General features: G+C 49.1%; 1 protein-coding gene across 1 annotated transcript; it reads right to left on the minus strand.

The window, feature by feature from the left end:
- Positions 1–711: 711 nt before the first annotated feature.
- On the minus strand, positions 712–16,899 carry KLF16 (KLF transcription factor 16). The gene is made up of 2 exons (XM_035117182.2): positions 16,425–16,899; positions 712–8,066 (listed from the first exon to the last, which is right to left on the minus strand). Exons 1-2 carry the CDS (start codon positions 16,897–16,899, stop codon positions 7,783–7,785), a joined length of 759 nt encoding a protein of 252 aa, XP_034973073.1. The 3' UTR covers positions 712–7,782.
- Positions 16,900–17,831: the final 932 nt, after the last annotated feature.

The following is a 17,831-nucleotide window of genomic DNA, read 5'->3' on the forward strand; positions in this document are numbered from 1 at the left end:
TCCCTGCCTCTGAGATAGAAAGTGGGGTGTAGGGGGTGGGGAGGAAGAGAAATAAAGGTGGGTTGGCGGTGGCTGCAATGTCAGGTCTCCAGGCTGGAAGACAGAAAAGGTAGCCAGCAAAGGAAAGGGATGTTTCTATTGGTGGTAATATCCCTTTTGAGCCATGACTCCACCTTCCCTGTCTGTTGGGGTTCAGGAGGAAGGTGCCTCTCTTTTCCCATAGAAACTGTGATTGGGGAGACGGGGACCCCATGGATAGGGAGGCTTCGCCTTCAGCCGGAAAATCTCTGGCAGGAAAATTCCTGCAAGGGCTCTGACTCTGCCTTCTTTCTCCCTCCCAGGAACATTCTGCTTTTTTCTTTACCCTTCTGAGCTTCTTGGGAAGGATCCAAGAGGCTGATCCTGCAATCCAAGCCGAGGATGGAAGGAGGAAGATGGACAGTTGACCTGGTCAGGCTGTCTCCTGCATCCCTCCCCACAACCTCTGACCCTTCTCTCCCAGGACCCTCAGAGAGATCTGGTGAGTGGCAGGGAATGGGGGTGAGGACCTGGAGGGATGGATGGAGGGCTGAAAGGGGGGAAACCCCCTGGCAAGAGGAAAGGTGGATAGGGGACGAAGGACAGGGAGGGAGGGACCTATCCTGCACTCCAAGGAACTCCCAATTCCAGTTTTTAAGGGGTTTGTCTCTTCTGAAGATGAAGGAAGTGAACATGGTGAGGAAGATGACAAGGATTCTCATGGAGAAATGGCTGTAGAATCCAAAGACTCCTCATCTGAGCAGCAATCAGCCCCACAGCAGTTTGGCCAACCGGCACTGAGGACTTAGTCCGTGATATGGGCCTCTCCAATATGGCAGCTGACCTATTAGTGTCCAGATTGCAAGAAAAACGCCTCGGCAAAAGTGACCCATTCCCAAAAGAGGGACCAGGATTTTCTGCATATACTCTCTGCGATGGAATCTATGTAATGTAAGAATTCTATGCTATGTGGACTTCTGAACTCCTGACTCCCATCCCCTTATCATTCTAACAACTGTTTAAATCATTTTAGAAATAGCACCTTTATGTGACCGACTGTTCTCACCTTGATTTTTCCAGGCGTAGGAAGCTATGGGAATGGCCCGCTAAGGAACTGGTAGACAGACAAAAAAGTGAGTGAAACTTGAATCGTAAGATTCCAAGACACCTGGACACCCAAGATAACGGACAGAAAATGTGTTTTAGCTCCCTGACCTGTGACCTTGCCTCTCATGTATAACTTCTATGAGCTAATGCCTGTACATTTCCTTCAAAGCTATTTTAAAAATCAACTGATTTGGAGTCCCTTACCAATACTGTAGCTTATCTCAAAATAAACTGGGTCCCTTCCAGACGTTGAGCTTTTCTATCCCTTTGTTGCATTTTTCTTTTGAAGTGTTACTCCCTCCCCTGGACATGAACCTTAGAAAATATGTGCAGTACTAGAAGCACCGACAATGGGAAACTCTGACCTGCGAGTGCTCCAATTGGAGAACAGCCCTTAGCAAGGGTGTCGTGGACTTTGAAGGCGCTCAAACTCATGACGAAAGGGGGAAGTGTGCCATGAGGAAGGCACATTGGGTATGCCCACTTTGCAGTGTCTTTCCAGGACATGAGGTGCCTGAGGAGGTGCCTGTTGGAAAGTTGGAATAGGGAAGGAAAAGTGGAGTAAAAAAGGGGGGTAAAATCATGGCCTGAGGGGAATGGGTATGAAAGAGGAAAGGGGGATTTAAAGGAGGAAGTCTGAGAGAAAGTAAAAAAAAAGGGAACTGGGCAAAGGTCTCTCAGCTGCCTTTTTTTTTCAGAAAAGGCTCCTCTGCCCTTAAAACTGCAAGTTTTCTTTTACGTTTTTTGTTTAATTTTTTTACAAAAGTACGACCTGTTTTGAAAAAGATGCACAATAGGAGAACATCTATTGCATTTTTCTCGCTGGAACAGTAGGCACAGGAGCCCTGCTGCTGGGAACAGGAAGAACCTGACAGTAAGAGCTGTTCGACAGTGGAATTTGCTGCCAAGGAGTGTGGTGGAGTCTCCTTGTTTGGAGGTCTTTAAGCAGAGGCTTGACAGGCATATGTCAAGAATGCTTTGATGGTGTTTCCTGCTTGGCAGGGGGTTGGACTGGATGGCCCTTGTGGTCTCTTCCAACTCTATGATTCTAAGCGTTGGCAGCAAAACCAAAGCAAATACGGTCAAAACTTGGCAGTGTTGGGTTGGAAGTTGGATACGATCAAAGGCCGGGCCTGTTCCCATGCTCTGGGAGCCTCTGAGCCCGTTAAAAGTGGCTCATTATTACAGAGAAAAGTGCTGGTCTCTCCTTCCACGAAGGTTTTAATTATTTAAATTTAATTCCATGCTGTATCATTTTTATAGATCTTCAACCCTATTCGCAGGTGGATGTTTCTTCCATTATTAAATGAATCCACACAAGTCGGTTAACTGTGATGGTTGCTTGCTATCGTCTTCCAAAGCAACTCCTCTATTCCAAACTTAAGAATGGAAAGCGTAATGCTGGTGGTTTAAAGACTGTCTCAAATCAAATCTAAAAAAATGTAGTATAAACACCGACAATTGGGAAACACCAGCCTGCGAGCGCTCCAATTGGAGAACAGCCTTTACCAAAGGTGTCGTGGGCTTTGAAGACACTTGAACTCGGGACGCAAGGGAGAAACGTGCTAAGAGGAAGGCATGCTTGACAATCCCTCACCAGGATCAACTCCCGCCCAGAAACCTATGTCCCCACTGTGGAAGGACGTGGGGATCCAGAATTGGCCTCCAGTCACTTACGGACTTACGGACTCACTGTTAAAACCATGTTTATGGAAGACAATCTTCCTCGGCTACGAGTGATCGCCAAAGAAGAGGAAAAAGAGGTCAAGTATCAACAAGGCAGAGACATCCTTCGGCATTTTCCACACTTGGGTGGGGTTTTATGCACAACATATCATCTTCAATCCTCTTCCCAAATAGCTTATAAAAACAATAAGAATCCCAATAAAACAAAGAGAGTCCCCTTTCCCATCCCAGATCAGTCTTCCGGAGAACCGCTGCAATTCCTGCACCAGGGGGGTTGGTTTGGATGTCCTTTGGGGAGACCTCCAGCTCTCCCAATTCTCCAAGAAAATTCTGATGTTCTTAAAAACAAAGCTGCTGTCCCAAACACACGGACTAGGGAGGAAGCCCTTCTTGAGACACGGCAAGGCATTTACGGCAGCACGCGGGAAATCTTATTTCACAAACAGCACGCAAGACATATGGGTAAAGCAGTTTGTCGTTTTTATTTTTCAAGCAGCACACCCAAAACACACACACACACACACACACACACAAGCTTCAGTGCTTCTTGAAAATAACGGGGAAAGGGTGTGTGGAATATTGACAATTTCTCAAATCATTTACCCCATCTCCACCACAATGCATGGGTTTTTAGACCAGAAGGGGAATACGTTGTCAAATAAATACATTGTATAATCCACCAGTTGCACAAGTCGTACGGCAGGGTTTGCCAGCTGTTTTGGCAAATTTTCGACTGCTGAGCGGGTGGCCAGAGTGACCCTCTGGCCATGTCTCCCCCCCTGCCTGCCAAGAGACAAGACAGAAATAACAAGTGCATGCACACCCAACTTCCATTTCCAACGAATCTTGAGAAAAGACCTGGTTGGATTAGCGGAACTTGGAAAGATTGGCATCCTCCCCAAATTCCTCCTCCTGCTCCATGTGCTTTTCAAGGGAGGAAAACGACAGCCATGAGGCTTTTGTGTGGGTCTCATGGGGCGAAGATATCTCAAGGTTTAGGGCAGTCGAACAACTTCCCGAGTTTTCTCAGAAGCAGCCTGGGGTCATATAACCCTACTTTTAATAATGCCAGCCAGTTCAATGTTACTAGTGCAAACATAGCCACAGGGGGGGGGGGTTCCTATTTAATTCAATGGGGTTTGCTCCTGGGTAATAAGAGGCTGATCACCGAAGAATTGATGCTATGGTTTAAAAAAGCTAAAAGCCCAGTTAAAGCTATGGTTTTCCCAGTAGTGATGGATGGAAGTGAGAGCTGGACCATAAAGAAGGCTGATCGCCGAAGAATTGATGCTTTTGAATTATGGTGCTGGAGGAGACTCTTGAGAGTCCCATGGACTGCAAGAAGATCAAACCTATCCATTCTGAAGGAAATCAGCCCTGGGTGCTCACTGGAAGGGCAGATCCTGAAGCTGAGGCTCCAATACTTTGGCCACCTCATGAGAAGAGAAGACTCCCTGGAAAAGACCCTGATGCTGGGAAAGATTGAGGGCACTAGGAGAAGGGGACGACAGAGGACGAGATGGTTGGACAGTGTTCTCGAAGCCACCAACGTGAGTTTGACCAAACTGCGGGAGGCAGTGCAAGACAGGAGTGCCTGGCATGCTATGGTCCATGGGGTCACGAAGAGTCGGACATGAATAAAGAACAACAATAAGAGGCTTTAGGAATGCAGCCTCTGGTTTTTGTTTGTTTTAGCTTTAATAAACTAAAACAGGCATGTCCAACAGGTAGATCGTGATCTACCGGTAGATCACTGGATGTCTGCAGTAGATCACTGGTAGATCATTGGCTCCCCCCAAAAGAAGCTGAACAACTGTGGCTCCCCTAAAAAAAGCTCAACATTTTACCTCCTCCTTGAAAAAACTCAACAACTTTGACCTTAACCCCAAAAAGGAGGGTAGATCACTGCCAGTTTTTAACTCTGTGAGTAGATCGCAGTCTCTTGAGAGGTGGCCACCCCTGAACTAAGATATTTAATTAAATAGTTTTAGCTAGCTCTTGCTTTCCAAGCCCCTGGAGCTGTCCACAAAACTCTTTAAGATCTGCAGTGCTGACCGACAAGAACGCAAAGCAGATCCTTAGAAAGAAAAGGCAATGAAGGCATTTGTGCTCACTGTTTCCCATAATAAACATGGATGGATGGATAGATGGATGGATGGATTAGGACTTTGTACGCAGTCAGCCTCCTGTCGCCATGTGGAAATCGCCAGGTGGGTGCAGATTTCTCGGCCGTAATGAAAAAAAATACATCACACCTCCAACCAAAACCAACGTTTCCCCTCCTAAAGTCTGCACTGCGATTCTATTCCGCATTGCACACAGACCAAAGAAACCCAGAACACTCAACCAACCTTTGCAAGATGCTTAGCTTCCCATTAATTCGCACATTATTCTTTTTAACCAAAAATAAATAAATCTACTTGCTTTCGTTTAAAAAATATCTCTTGCTTAATTACAAAGGGAGGAGGGACGGGAGATCATAAATATATAATTTCCCCCAGATAACAGGAATTTGAGGGGGGCAGGAATTACTGTTCCCTTATTAGTCCCTGAGAACTCAGGAAATTTTAGATATGGGGGTCAGGACTCCTGGAGCAGGGGCGAAGACTATCCCAGCTGAGCAGGCAAAACATCCAGCTGTTGGCCAAAATGCCTTGCGCTTCCCAGCCTGGATATACGGGCATCTTCAGGTCTCGAGTTCGAATCCAGAGCCTCATGGAGGCCGGAAAGTGCATCCCAGAAGGGCCTAAATCACTAGACCCGAAGCACCAAAGTTTATCTAGCTCAGGGACGAGGAACCTTTGGCGCCCCAGGCGTTGCCGAACTACAACTCCCATCAGCCTCTGCCGCCAGGGATGACGGGAACTGTAGTTCAGCAGTATTTTGCAGGCTCAAAGACTCCCTGAACTTGGCCTAGCTTTATGGCGACACTGATTCTGCTCGGATCGAACGCCGGCCGATGACGCTTGGGGTTTTGCACAAAGCCCTGCGTTTAAACGCCGCTCTGCCCCCCATCGTCCGACGCCTGCACGGAGAGGTCCCTTTTCTCCCCACCGAGAAACAAGGGGGGCACAAGGCAACTTCGCAACCAAGGCGGGCAGCGATGCCATGCAGGCGCCGGGGTCCGGCCGCCAAGTCCGGCATCAATCATGCAATTGCAGATATGGCTACCACCACCTTGGCAAATAAAACAAAAACAGAAAAACTCCACCCTCTTGCGGCGAGGGGGTGTCTGCATCATGGGAGCATCAAGTCTCACAATTAGATTTAACAAGGGAAGAAGGAAGATGTGGCTTCAGGGAGACGTTCCAACCCTCTGGAAGAACAAAGGCACCAAAAACCCACGTTACAAACACGCACATGTATCTATGTCTCTTTATCCACACCCTGAAATACAGCTCTGCTGGGGAAGGGGCGAAGAAGTGCTTTGAAATGTGCTCAATTGCACTTTCAGGTTCTGGTGTGGGGTGTTTTTTTGGGGGGACTACAACACCCATCATCCCCAACGCCTGGTCCTGCTAACCAAACAGCATGATGGGAGTTGTAGTCAAAAAACAGCCAGAGACCCAAGTCTGGGCAACACGACTTCTGCGTCTTGTCGGCTCCGTGGTCTACCGAGCGCAGGGCTGCCCACCGAGCGGCGGCGCTTCCCCGAAAATCGAAGCGAGTTCCTAGTCCTCAGGATTGCGGGCAAAGTGATTCCCAGCTCTGCCGCTCAGCTGTGGCTCGGCTATAAGGCAGGTTTGCAAAGGGAGGGAGAGGATAAAATCCTTAAGCCTTCTCCCCACCACCCTCCCAGGTCAACATCCCCCCCCCCAGACCGATGCAGATTCTACATTTAAAAATAAAATAAATTACACTGTTTATACATAGATATAAAAATAACAACAGCCACACCCATAAAAACAGGTCCTCAATTTTCTATGTACAGATATTAAAATTTGGACCCGGTTCGGGGGGGGGGAGGATTATTTACAAATGTTAGGGATTGTTTACCCACTAGTGATGCTCAGCTGAGTCCCAGGGAATAGTGTGGACAGATATGCAAATCAAACAGGCCTCCGAAGCAGACGGGGGGGGCAGTTTCCCAAAAGGGGGTCTTCTGGATGCTATTGGACTCCAGTGGTCATGACCATTGGGCATGCTGGCTGCTGCCAGCTGGTGTCCAGCACCAGTAGGGATACAGGCTTCCCCATCCCTGTGCTAGGAAGAGGCGTTCCTCACTCTCAGGAAGGGAGCGCCTCTTCCAAACATAGGCATTCGTCTCCCCATCACCCCTAACCACTACTCATGCTGGCTTTTGGGTGGGCTGATGGGAGATGGAAGCCGAACCCCATCTGATTAATTGCGGGTAGCCGTGACAGCAAGGAATAATTTAGGGGGAAATATACCTCTGGTTACCAGGTTCCACGAACAAATGACGCCGGATCAGCTCTGACTGTACCGTACCCTGTTTACGAGCCTCTCGGGAGTCATCTGTTCACCATAATCGTTCCTCCCAAGCCAGAGGCAGTCTACCTTTGGTTACCAGATCCTGGTGATGAGCAATACTGGACATCTCTGTCCCATTGTACCATATAAACGAGCTTCCTAGAACCTGCCACCTGGCTAAAGAAAGGTTTGGCGGGTTCTAGACAAAGTGCCCCACTCTTTCCTGAGTATCGGGGAGCCGGGGAAGGAGAATGTCCCTTTGCTTTGGGAAACCAAGGCAAAGGGGCTGCGAGAGGACCCTAGACACCGGCCAAAAAACCAACCCGGCAGGCCTGGAGTACGGGAAGGAGGAACGTTGCAACTGGCTGGACGCCTGGGATGGTTCCTCCGATTGCCAGCGGCGCCCCTTGCTTCCCGGAGGCGCCAAATTGGGAGCCGGGAACGGGCCCCCTTCCCCCAGCACCGCCGCCGCCGGAGGGTCCCTCGCGGGCTGGGGCCAGCAAAGCATCGTGGGTACCGGCGACCCAAGGCGGGGCCTTTTCAGGGGGCGGGGCTGTCGTGGGCGGGGCTCCCAGCCAGGCTGCTAGCGGCAGAGTCACTCGGAGAGGCGCTGTGGCACTCGGGTCTCCGGACCATGTCCGGGCGGAAGGCCGGGTGGCGCCGGGCGTGCTTGGTCAGGTGGTCGCTGCGCATGAAGCGCTTCTCGCAGAGCGGGCAGGCAAAGCGCTTCTCGCCGGTGTGGGTGCGCAGGTGGCGGGCGAGCTCGTCGGAACGGGCGAATCTCTTCTGGCAAGAGGGCCAACTGCAAGGGAACGGGCGCTCACCTGCAAAACAGAGAGAGAGAGAAGCAAAGCATGAATCGTTTTATCATTCATGGTGGGAATATTAAGCGGGAGTGAGGGATGGTGGACACGATTTAAATCACTAGTCAGTAAGACTTGATTCAAATCATTTTCTTTTTACAGAAACACCCGTCCTTGCTGGTATCATCTTAATATTTACAACCAGATGAAGGTATCGTTTTTGGAATATTTAAATTTCCAGGGTAGTTTTTACAGTTATATCGAAAATTATGGATTTGGTTATACTATTAGAAATACATAGACCAATAATTATGAAATTATGGTGAGATTTAACAAGTTAGCTGTTTCTATTTGGACAACTTTTCTGTTGTACTTTATTGGAAGGAGAAAAACAATCATTTCCTTAATAACAATTAAAACAATTTATTTAACTTTAAACAGTAACATTATAGCGTATGTATCCATGTTTAACTTATGTGGTTAAATTTTTTTTTAAAAAAAACTTCGACTGAGTTTTAGCGCACATGAAAAACTTAAAACAAATCCTTATTGAAAACTATCTTTAGAAAGATTTTTCCTCCAAGAGCATTTTATTTTAAAAATCTGTTTTAAAAAAAAAATCTGGTTTTTTTTAATCATTTGATTTTTATCCACCCTGATTCATGGCGTGAATGTTAAGCTATAGTTCAGTTTTTGGCCAAATCAGGGTGGATTAAAAATATATATTTTAAAAACTGGATTTTTAAAAAATTTAAATCGGATTTTTAAAATAAAATGCTTCTGGAGGAAAAAAATCTTTCTAAAGTTTTTCTATTTAAGTTACTTTGTAGTCCAATAAGGAAATAAGGATTTGTTTCAAATTTTTTCATGTGTGATAAAACTCCATCTAATTGTTTAACCACATCAGTTAACAAACATGGATACATATGCTAAGATGTTACTGTCTTGGTTAAATGAATTGTTCAAATTGTTATTAAGTGATCCATTTTTCTCCTTGCAATAAAGCACACCAGAAAAGTTGTTCAAATATAAACAGTTAACTTATTAAACCTCACCACAATTTCATAATTATCTGTCTTGTGTATTTCTAATAATATAATCAAATCGGTAATTTGCAATAGAACTGTAAAAACTACTCTGAAAATTTATTATTCCAAAAACGGAAACTTCATCTGGTTGCAAATATTAAGATGATACCAGCAAAAATGAGTCTTTCTGTAAAAAATGATAATAATGATTTGAATCAAGTCTTACTGACTAGTGATTTAAATCAAGATCTGAATCGATTTGATTTAAATCAAATCCACCCTGGGCCAAAGTGACAGACCTAAAAAAGAGAGAAAATATTGTATGCTTTGTGGACTCGGAGTCCCCAATCTACAAGTGTTATGTGCGTTTTACGATGGGCTCTCCTTTTTCTAGGCAGTTGTTTCTTTTCCTGACAGTGCTGGTATGGTTTTGTCACCTCAATGAAGCTTCTTTCGATTTTTTGATAAAATATTACGGAGGAAACATTAGTAAAGGTAAAAGAACCCCTGGACAGTTAAGTCTAAGCACCTTTTCTTTGCGCAATGACCATTATAAATAGTTCAATTATTCATTTCATTTCTATTATTTGTTTCGTTTACATGATGGGTAGGCGAACTAAGGCCCAGGGGCTGGATCCGGCCAAATCACCTTCTCATAGAATCATAGAGTTGGAAGAGACCCCAAAGGCCATCCAGTCCAACCCCCTGCCAAGCAGGAAACACCATCAAAGCATTCTTGACATATGGCTGTCAAGCCTCTGCTTAAAGACCTCCAAAGAAGGAGACTCCACCACACTCCTTGGCAGCAAATTCCACTGCCGAACAGCTCTTACTGTCAGGAAGTTCTTCCTAATGTTTAGGTGGAATCTTCTTTCTTGTAGTTTGAATCCATTGCTCCGTGTCCGCTTCTCTGGAGCAGCAGAAAACAACCTTTCTCCCTCCTCCATATGACATCCTTTCGTATATTTGAACATGGCTATCATATCACCCCTTAACCTTCTCTTCTCCAGGCTAAACATGCCCAGCTCCCTAAGCCGTTCCTCATAAGGCATCGTTTCCAGGCCTTTGACCATTTTGGTTGCCCTCTTCTGGACACGTTCCAGCTTGTCAGTATCCTTCTTGAATTCTCAATCCGGCCCGCGGAGGATCCAGGAATTAGTGCGTTTTTACATGAGTAGAATGTGTGCTTTTATTTAAAACTAGCTGGCCCTGCCACGCGTTGCTGTGGCTAATCCCTGTGACTGCCACCCCCCCGTGTTGATCCATGACATATCCTGCCCCCTCCTCCCCCCACCCCTGGGTTTTCTCTGTGATTCCCCCAACCTGTCCCATCCCATGACGTATCACGCCCCCTTTCCCCCCCCACCCTCTGGGTCATCCCTGTGACTGGCCCCACCATGTCCTGACCTATCCTGTCCCCTCCTCCAGACAAGTCAGTACCTCCATTCGGCCTAGTCTGTAAAGGCTTTGGCATAGTACAGTATATAAACGGGAGCCGGGGTGCTGTTGAGAGGGAAGGTTCTATAGATGTAGTACCAGTGTAGCCACCGCTAGAGGGCGATGGTTTGCAACCTGGTTCTTTTCCCAGCATGCACTTTCGGCTGAGTGGTGCGTTCTGGAACAGGGTTTTTTGGGGGTCTTACGTGGCCCGGGTGTGACATTTGTCTTTGCAAACTCTCTAAGATCCGTCGGACATTCGTATGGGACGTTGTGTCCGAATTTGAACGCAAGCAGTTTCGGAGAAAAGTGGAGACCCACCCACTTGTCCTTTTTACATTTTTTTGATATATAGATGCATCTCTGGGTTATTTGTGGGGCATAGGAATTCTTTCATTATTTTTTTCCAAAATATAGTCCAGCTCCCCACAAGGGGCAGTGGACAGAGGGACAGTGGACCGGCCCCCTGCTGAAAAAGTTTGCCGACCCCTGGTTTGTATTTTAAAGGGGGGGGTGGTCTCAAAGCAGTTTACAATACATCAAAATATCAAATACAGTAGAACCTTGGTTCCCGAACTTAATCTGTTCTGGGAATCTGTTCGACTCCCGAAACCATTTGGAAAAAGAGGCGCAGCTTCCGATCGGCTGCAGGAGCTTCCTGTGCTCAATCGGAAGCCGCGCCAGACGTTCGGCTTCTGAAAAACGTTCACAAACCGTAACACTCGCTTCCGGGTTTGCAGCGTTCGGGAGCCGATTCGTTCAGGAGGCAAGGTACCGCTGTAATCAGATTCAAGCTCCAATTGGGGTTCAAATCTCTACTCTATAATGCAGCTGACGGGGTGACCTTGGGAGTCATTCGCAGCCTACCTCGCAGGGTCGTTGTAGGGATTAACTGGGGGGGGGGGCGAACCATGGACTTGTTGGGAGAAGAAGACAGGAGATAAACACAATAAATGAGCTCTTCTTAATAAAGCTGGAGTGGCCACACCCGTTCCAAACATTTTTAGTATCTTTTGGAGGTTGGATGGCGGCTAACAGATTGAGGTTGAATCCTGACAAGACAGAAGTACTGTTTTGGGGGGACAGGGGGCAGGCCTGTGTGGGAGACTCCCTGGTCCTGAATGGCGTCACTGTGCCCCTGAAGGACCAGGTGCGCAGCCTGGGAGTCATTTTGGACTCACAGCTCTCCATGGAGGCACAGGTCCATTCTGCGTCCAGGGCAGCTGTTTATCAGCTCCATCTGGTATGCAGGATGAGACCCTCCCTGCCCGCAGACTGTCTGGCCAGAGTGGTGCATGCTCTGGTTATCTCCCGCTTGGACTACTGCCATGCGCTCTACGTGGGGCTACCTTGGAAGGTGACCCGGAAACTGCAACTAATCCAGAATGCGGCAGCTAGACTGGGGACTGGGAATGGCCGCCAGGACCATATAACACCGATCCTGAGAGACCCACATTGGCTCCAAGGACATTTCCGAGCACAATTCAAAAGTGTTGGGGCTGACCTTTAAAGCCCTAAACGGCCTCAGCCCAGTAGACTTCCAGAACGGATTAAGTTTGGCGCTTTTGTTTTTGTTCTTTATTTTGCTTTTTTGTTTTTGAGGCTTTTTCGGTTCATTTGTTTTCGTGACTGCGTGGAACCCAGTTCAGCTACTGATGGATTGATTGTGTGACTGCGGAAATGGATAAAATCCAAACAATGACCATCATCAGTGCAGGTAAGGAAAAAAATCATTTTAATTTTTATCATCTACAATACTGTCTTATTTATTTTATAGTACAGTACATTGATTACTGCTTTCATTTTATCTATCAATGGTCTCGTTAGATAGTAAAATTCATGTTAAGTTGCTGTTTTAGGGGGTGTTTTTAAAAGTCTGGAACGGATTAATCCGTTTTGCATTCCTTTCTATGGGAAACCGCGCCTTGGTTTTGGAACGCTTTGGTTTTGGAACAGACTTCCGGAACGGATTAAGTTTGAGAACCAAGGTAGCACTGTAAACTGCCAAAGCAAAACAAGATGAATTTTAACAAGGAGAAATGTAAGGTACTACACTTGGGCAAAAAAAATGAAAGGCACAAATACAGGATGGGAGACACCTGGCTTGAGTGCAGTACATGTGAAAAGGATCTAGGAGTCTTGGTAGACCACAAACTTGACATGAGTTAGCAGTGTGATGCAGCAGCTAAAAAAGCCAATGCAATTCTGGGCTGCATCAATAGGAGTATAGCATCTAGATCAAGGGAAGTCATAGTACCACTGTATTCTGCTCTGGTCAGACCTCACCTGGAGTACTGTGTCCAGTTCTGGGCACCACAGTTCAAGAAGGATACTGACAAGCTGGAACGTGTCCAGAAGAGGGCAACCAAAATGGTCAAAGGCCTGGAAACGATGCCTTATGAGGAACGGCTTAGGGAGCTGGGTATGTTTAGCCTGGAGAAGAGAAGGTTAAGGGGTGATATGATAGCCATGTTCAAATATATGAAAGGATGTCATATGGAGGAGGGAGAAAGATTGTTTTCTACTGCTCCAGAGAAGAGGACACGGAGCAATGGATTCAAACTACAAGAAAGAAGATTCCACCTAAACATTAGGAAGAACTTCCTGACAGTAAGAGCTGTTGGGCAGTGGAATTTGCTACCAAGGAGTGTGGTGGAGTCTCCTTCTTTGGAGGTCTTTAAGCAGAGGCTTGACAGGCATATGTCAAGAATGCTTTGATGGTGTTTCCTGCTTGGCAGGGGGTTGGACTGGATGGCCCTTGTGGTCTCTTCCAACTCTATGATTCTATGATTCTATGTAAACAGGACTGGGCCGCACGAGGACTAGAACCTTGGCGGAGGAGGGCAGGATTTGCCTGCGAACAAATGCGGCCAAGGAGGCAATGGAGATAAACTGGGCCCTGAGCGTGCCACAGCAAACATCTTTGCAACCGAGCTCATGCCCCGAGAGTTTGCTGCCCTTAATCTCCTCGTGGGAGGAAAGCTAAGCAAGGCAGGCAGATGTCAGGATTGCACAAGCAAAGACTTCAAACCGTGTCCCACCCCCCCTCCTTTTGGAGCGTCTGTTTACCCAGATGCAGCCCTGCCCCTTCGACGCTTTGTGTTTCTCAACAAAGCTTTTTGAGGCTGGCGTGCGTCTGTGCAAGATGGGGACTTTTAAACACACCGTGAAAACACCGCTACCAGCTCTCCTTCGCCGGAACTATCTGTTCCAAGCTTGTTGAGAGCTCTCTCTCTCTCTCTCTGTATATGTGCCAGGAATTGGATTTGTGGATCAGGACACTAACCCGATTCGGCGTTCCGAAGAGGGGCTCTGGAGGACCTCTCTAAAGCAGCACAAAAAATACGCGTCTTGGCAAGGAGGGTCCTCCGGTGCCATTGAAATGGTCGCAGAGGAGCCATAGCTGCCAAGTTATCCCTTTTTTTAAGGGATTTTCCCTTATGCTGACTAGGCTTCCTCGTGAGAAAACTTGGCAGCTATGAGAGGAGCAGCAAGCTCTTCGGAAAAATAAACGAACACCAGTTTACATTCCGCCAAGGTGATAGGTGTGTGAGAGAGGGGAAATCTGAGATTCTGTTATGGCGGTTCATCTTCATCTTATTGGGCTTCTTGAGCAGGAGCAGTCTATCTGGAAAGCGAGAACTTCAGGGGCGGGGGTGGGGTTGTGGGTTTGTTTGCAAAAGTCCTTGCTGCTTTTCATTTTGCTGCTGGTGAAGAGAGGGTTGCCTTTTGAGTTCTGAATATCATTTTGGTGGTGGTGGGGCAGTCTGTAATAAAGCCTCTTTCTTGATCAGATGGAAAAGTGTGTTTGTGTTTGCCCATGTAATGAAAACCCTGGCTCCACAGGCAAACTTATATTTGTTGCCGCATCTCCACCCTGCTTCCCCACAGCCATACGGCCCTCAGAATGTTGTCAACTGGGGAATGTGGCCCCCAGGCAGAAAAAAATGGGTTTCCTGGCCCTTGTTCTTGGCCCAGGGTCAGAGGTCACCCAGTAAGTTTCTGGACGCAGTGTGGATTCGAACCCTCACCTCCCAGGTCCTGGCCTGACACTCTAACCAATACACCACACTGCCTTCCTAGAGCCCTTCTGCTGTGGGGCGGCTCTATAAGTTAAGCAGGTCCATAAATACGGGGAAAGTAAAATTTCACTTACAGAGAAGGATCCGAAATAAGTTTCCTCGAAGCTTGCATGTTTTTTTATTATTATTATTCTGGATTTTGTTTGGCATTTTAACGTGTTGTAAACCGCTCTGAGATTTGTTATTTGTTAATATAAAATGGTATAGAAATGAATAACAATTATTATAGTAATAAATCACGTGGCCAAAACAAAACAAAGACGCCTACATTCTGTTGTGGTGACAGTAACCTTGGTTTAAGGTGCTAATTTGGCGATGAGCTGCTATATCTGAGTTTTTTAACGCTCAGCTGGGAACCGGCAGCCCAGCACACTGCTGGCATGGTGAAAATGTCCACAATCCAAACCAGGGAAGCCACATACCGTTCTTTTCTAGCAGTGAATACAAAATCGGAATTGGACTGTGTGCCATTTTCCCTCTTGCCCTCCTGCAAATTCCAGGAAAAAGGCAGGTTTTTGGTTGGTAACCGGTCTCCCGGAGAGCCGTATGTATTCCAGGGCTAGCAAAAGCGATCTTTGCCCGCTTTGTGCCCATCCCACTTCTGTTGCCACCTCGCCACAACCTTCCCACCCACTCTCTTAAGGTGTTTAGATTCTGAGGTTTTTTTGGGTGTGTGTGTGTGTAAATGGTTGTGTTTGCCCAGTGGGTCTGGGCCTAGAGCCAAGAAACCAAGTGACAGCCAAACCCCTCCCCAAATTGAAGTTTCCACACAGCAGGTCCCTCCCACCCACCCCCCTCCCAAATCAGGCCACCCTAGGCCAGCCACACCCACTGCCCCACATGGCAAGGCAAGAATCCAGGCATTTGCCAAACAAGAAGTGGGCGAAAAGATTTCCATAAGGTTTTTCTTCAAATTAGGGAGTAGGGACATGGGCGTAGCCAGGATTTCTGTTAGGGCGAGGCAGGCCTTTGTTGGGGTGGGGGAAGCAGAACCTCAGATTTGTATCGATTAGCCCCCCCCCACCTCACCCACCTACGCCCCTGGGCAGGGGCATAAAGCAGAACCCGGCGCCGCCTCCCTTCCTTGGCACGCGAAAGCCCTACCGGATCAGTTAAACAAACATGCTTGCTTGTTTGTTCTCCGGCGGCAGAGGTAGACTGCGCCTGGCCGCGGAGGCTCGACCGAACCTGGAACTTTTGTCCTCACAGACGTATCGATAGCATACGATACAGATATAAACCAAAGCCCCCCACTCTGAGAGTCTCCGCATCCCACCCTCTCCGCTCTTCGGGCGCACTTTCGCTTTCGGAGCACGTGGGGCGGGGATCGCTCAGCCCACGCGCGGGGGGGGGGGCGGCGGCGGAGGCGCCCCCGGGCGGCACCTCGTAAGGTTGGGCAGAGAGACCGGCGCGGAGGTCTCTATCGCGACGTGGGTGGGCTGCGTGATCACCCGAGCCGAAATCCAGGAAATGCGTGCGTCGACGCCGCCCAGAGCAAGCGAGCGAGGCGCGGTCTCCCCACGTGGGTGGAGGCCACGGGGGCGGGGGGCGGGGGGCGGGGGGAGGGAAAGCGAGGCGGGAACCGGCCGGAGGGAGGGTGGCCTCGGGGTTCCGGGGGTGCCACTTTGAATGAAATATTGGGGGTCCCCAGTGAACCCCGCCCCGCATAATCCATCACATGGCGCGCGTTTGAATGCCTATCCACTTTGGGGGATATGTTTTGGAGGGGGGGCAAAAGACCCCCTCGGCCCCCTGGGGTGTAAGATGGAGGTGAGGGAGGGGGGAGAGAGAGAGGCACTAGCCCCAAGCTGGGGGTGGGGGGCGGCCCTTACCCGTGTGCGTCCGGAGATGCGCCTTGAGATGGGAAGATTTGCCGTAGATTTTTGCGCAGCCCTGGAACGGGCACCGGTGCCTCTTGGCCGCGCCGGAGAGGCTGCCTGCACCGTCGGGGGTTCCTCCCAGGGATTCCCCCGCCGCCTCCGGCGGGGCCGCAACGATGGGGCGCGCCCCGCGGTCCTCCTTGGCTCCGGCGGCCGGGTGTACCAGGGCTCCGCTGGAGATGGAGACGAGGCACTCGGCGGCCAGGTAATCCAAGCCCGACATGATGGCACCGCCTTCCTCGCTCCCCAAAAGCCGTCCAGGCGGCTCCTCGCCTCCTCCTCGGATGGACGGGGTGCGCGCCGCCGCCGCCGCTCCGCCTCGCCTCGCCTCGCCCCTGGCGCAACGTGGAGAGACGGCAGGAGGGGAGGGACGCCGGCGACGGTCCCCGCCCAGGTTGGGCGGCGCGCGCGCTCGTGCACGCGCCATGGTGGAGGGCAATTGAGGCTGCGACGGTTGACCCTCCTACCCGGCGAGTCTCCACCCCTGGGTCCCGTCGGAGGGAGGAGCGCGCCGAGGGTGGAGCAGAAAGAAGCGAGGCTGGGACGCGATGTCTCTCTTGGCGCAGGCGGGGGCGCAAACCTACAGGCTGCGGCTGGGGAGTTTCTCCCGAGTTTGCCCCCGTGGGAGTTTCCTCCCCCCCCCATGTGATCTCCCCAAAAAGCTCAACAACGATGTGTGAGATCTCCCCCAAAAAACTCAACAACTCTTTGACCCGCCCCCCCAATCAAAAATCCTAGCTACGCCCATCCCTAGTCAAAGAGGCAATCTTCGCTCTCAGGAGAGCCAGCTTGGCCCTGTGGCTGCCCAGGGCCGTGGGTGCCATGCTCTGGCGCCGAAATTTTTGGGTGCCCGGCGTCTTCATGGGGAATTGTGTGGGTGCTCAGGCACCCAGGGCACTTAGGGAGGAGTGGATGCCTCCGTTAAATAGGACGTTCTTCAATCTATCAAAGATAGTTGCCTCCTTGACCAGGGATTGTAGAATTGTAAGGACCTATCCCCTCATCTAGTCCAACCCCCTGCATCTAGTCCAACCCCCTCATCTAGTCCAACCCCCTATGCCCAACATAGGACTCGAACTCACAACCCTGAGATCAGACCCTCCCAAGTGTCTATATTTTCCTGGGACAGTCTCAGATTTACAGAAGCTGTCCTGGTTTCTGATCTGATCCAGGAAGGTCCTGCTTTTCCTTAGGGCATCCCTACTTTCACCTTGCCAACAAAGGTCCGTAGAATTAAAGTTATGGTTTTCCCAGTAGTGATGGATGGAAGTGAGAGCTGGACCGCGAACTGCTTGCACACCCTTGGACCTCCATATCTCCCAGAGCCTCGGTGGGTTCACATTTTGACCATCCCATGCT

The sequence above is a fragment of the Zootoca vivipara genome, chromosome 6 (assembly GCF_963506605.1).
Source record: "Zootoca vivipara chromosome 6, rZooViv1.1, whole genome shotgun sequence".
NCBI lineage: Eukaryota > Metazoa > Chordata > Lepidosauria > Squamata > Lacertidae > Zootoca > Zootoca vivipara.